Source organism: Merops nubicus, unplaced genomic scaffold (genome assembly GCF_000691845.1).
Source record: "Merops nubicus isolate BGI_N331 unplaced genomic scaffold, ASM69184v1 scaffold9952, whole genome shotgun sequence".
NCBI lineage: Eukaryota > Metazoa > Chordata > Aves > Coraciiformes > Meropidae > Merops > Merops nubicus.
In genome coordinates, this window is record NW_008594264.1 from 60,490 (window position 1) to 62,244 (window position 1,755).

The 1,755-nt window shown below is 33.7% G+C and overlaps 1 protein-coding gene across 3 annotated transcripts in view; it reads left to right on the forward strand.

The window, feature by feature from the left end:
• The window catches only part of RBM26 (RNA binding motif protein 26), a 61,914-nt gene extending 60,483 nt beyond the window's left edge, over positions 1-1,431 (forward strand). For all 3 annotated transcript variants that reach the window (XM_008935708.1, XM_008935709.1, XM_008935707.1), the window contains one exon: positions 724-1,431. In XM_008935708.1, coding sequence (XP_008933956.1) covers positions 724-813 — 90 coding nt within the window. In that variant the 3' untranslated portion in view covers positions 814-1,431. The remainder of the gene's footprint in view (positions 1-723) is intronic.
• Positions 1,432-1,755: the final 324 nt, after the last annotated feature.

Genomic DNA, 1,755 nt, shown 5'->3' on the forward strand with positions numbered 1-1,755 from the left:
GTTCTTTCTTTAGCTAGTGCAGCAATTGCTGTGATAGGTGAAATCGTCAGAACCGAGGTGGGATAGTTCGTGTATACACCCCTGTGTCTGTATGTAGATAAATATCAAAACAACTCACTCTGGTTCTTACTTTTTTTAACTTTGCTTCTTTGAGGCCTGTAGTGTTCAACCTGAAATGTTCAGCGTTTTCTGAAGTCTGTCAAGTTACTATGTTGTTTCTGAAAGGAATTAAAATACATTAATATAATTTGTGTGAGTTTCTGTAAACATGTGCCTTTCTGCCCCAGTCTTTTAAATCTTAATGTAGATTAAGCTGCCAAAATCGAAATGTCTGATATTCTACCTTTTTGATGCTGTGGTACTGCTAGATTAAGCTCTGGGATGAAAACAGCCCTGGCAATAGCTACTGTGAACGTGCAAAAATGTTTCAGTATAGTATCTCTGAGTTCATGGGAACACTGGAGCTCGGGCATGAATGATATGCTGAAGAATCAGAAAAGCTGTTCAAGTACCAAGTGCGTGTGTCCTGGTTTTGATGTCCATTGAAAAGAAAAAAATGTTTCCTTTGCCATTTATTGATGTATGTATTTAACACGTATATGTACCCTATACTTTTATGAAAGCCTTACTCTTTGCCTACTAAAAAGTAAACGTGTTCTTCCTGTAGATTTGTATTGTGCCTTTTGATCTGAATGTAACGAGTATCACGGTTTTCTCTTGAAGTTTCAGGAAGAATCTTTGGTGGATGACTCGCTGCTTCAAGATGATGATGAAGAGGAGGAGGATAATGAGTCTCGTTCGTGGAGAAGATGATTCAACTGATCAATGACAATGCTAGAACTGCACCTGTGTTGCATTAGTATTACCTAATGTACTTCTGCATCTTTGTATTAAAAGAGGTTTTGTGATGAAGTTGGATTCGGATATAGACTAAAAAGCAGCTGGTCAGTTATACGTATTGAGAGATTTATGTTTGAGTTACATTTCAGTAAATGATTGCTAAAGACATCATAATAGGAACATATGCAATGTTTTTATTACATAGTTCTACAGAAAGTTACAGAATTCTTTGGGTTCTTTGTAATTTACCGAGTTGGTCAAACACAGAAGACCAAAAGTTGTTATAACATAGATAATTTTTGTTCTATTCCAGATACGGAATGAAAATTTGCATTTAAAATCTTTGTGAATGTTTTCAGAAATGAATAGATAACAGTACTAAACTGAAGTCTCTAAAGTTATGTATTCATAATATTGCATAGTAGTATGCTTAGGCTTTACTATGTACTAGCCTTTTGTTGGATTTGTGTACGTATTTTACCTATGGGTTTTAATGATAAAGTGTATGACTGCTTTGCATATAAGTCCTTATGACTTTAAGATGTTAAAAAATAAAGAAATGGAATGGTCTTCAAAAAAAAAAAAAGAAAAAAAGAAAAAAAGAAAAGCAATAACCAAAAAAGCTGAGGCAATGGTCCTTCATAATGAAAAAAAAAAAAAAAAGAAAAGAAAAAAGACCATTCCAGATGGCAACCCCCACCCCCATATTCACAAAAGGAGCTCTAATCACTATCACTTATACTGAAATAGTATTGAATATAAAAAAAAAAAAAAAAACACTCAACATAATGTGTTTACATTAACACACAGGTGTACACTGTTGCATGAAAGCTTTTGTGTGTCTTCTGAATTTTAAACTTGATTTAAGTCAAACTGAATAGAATGATAGTCCAACAAAAAGGGATTTATTCTCTA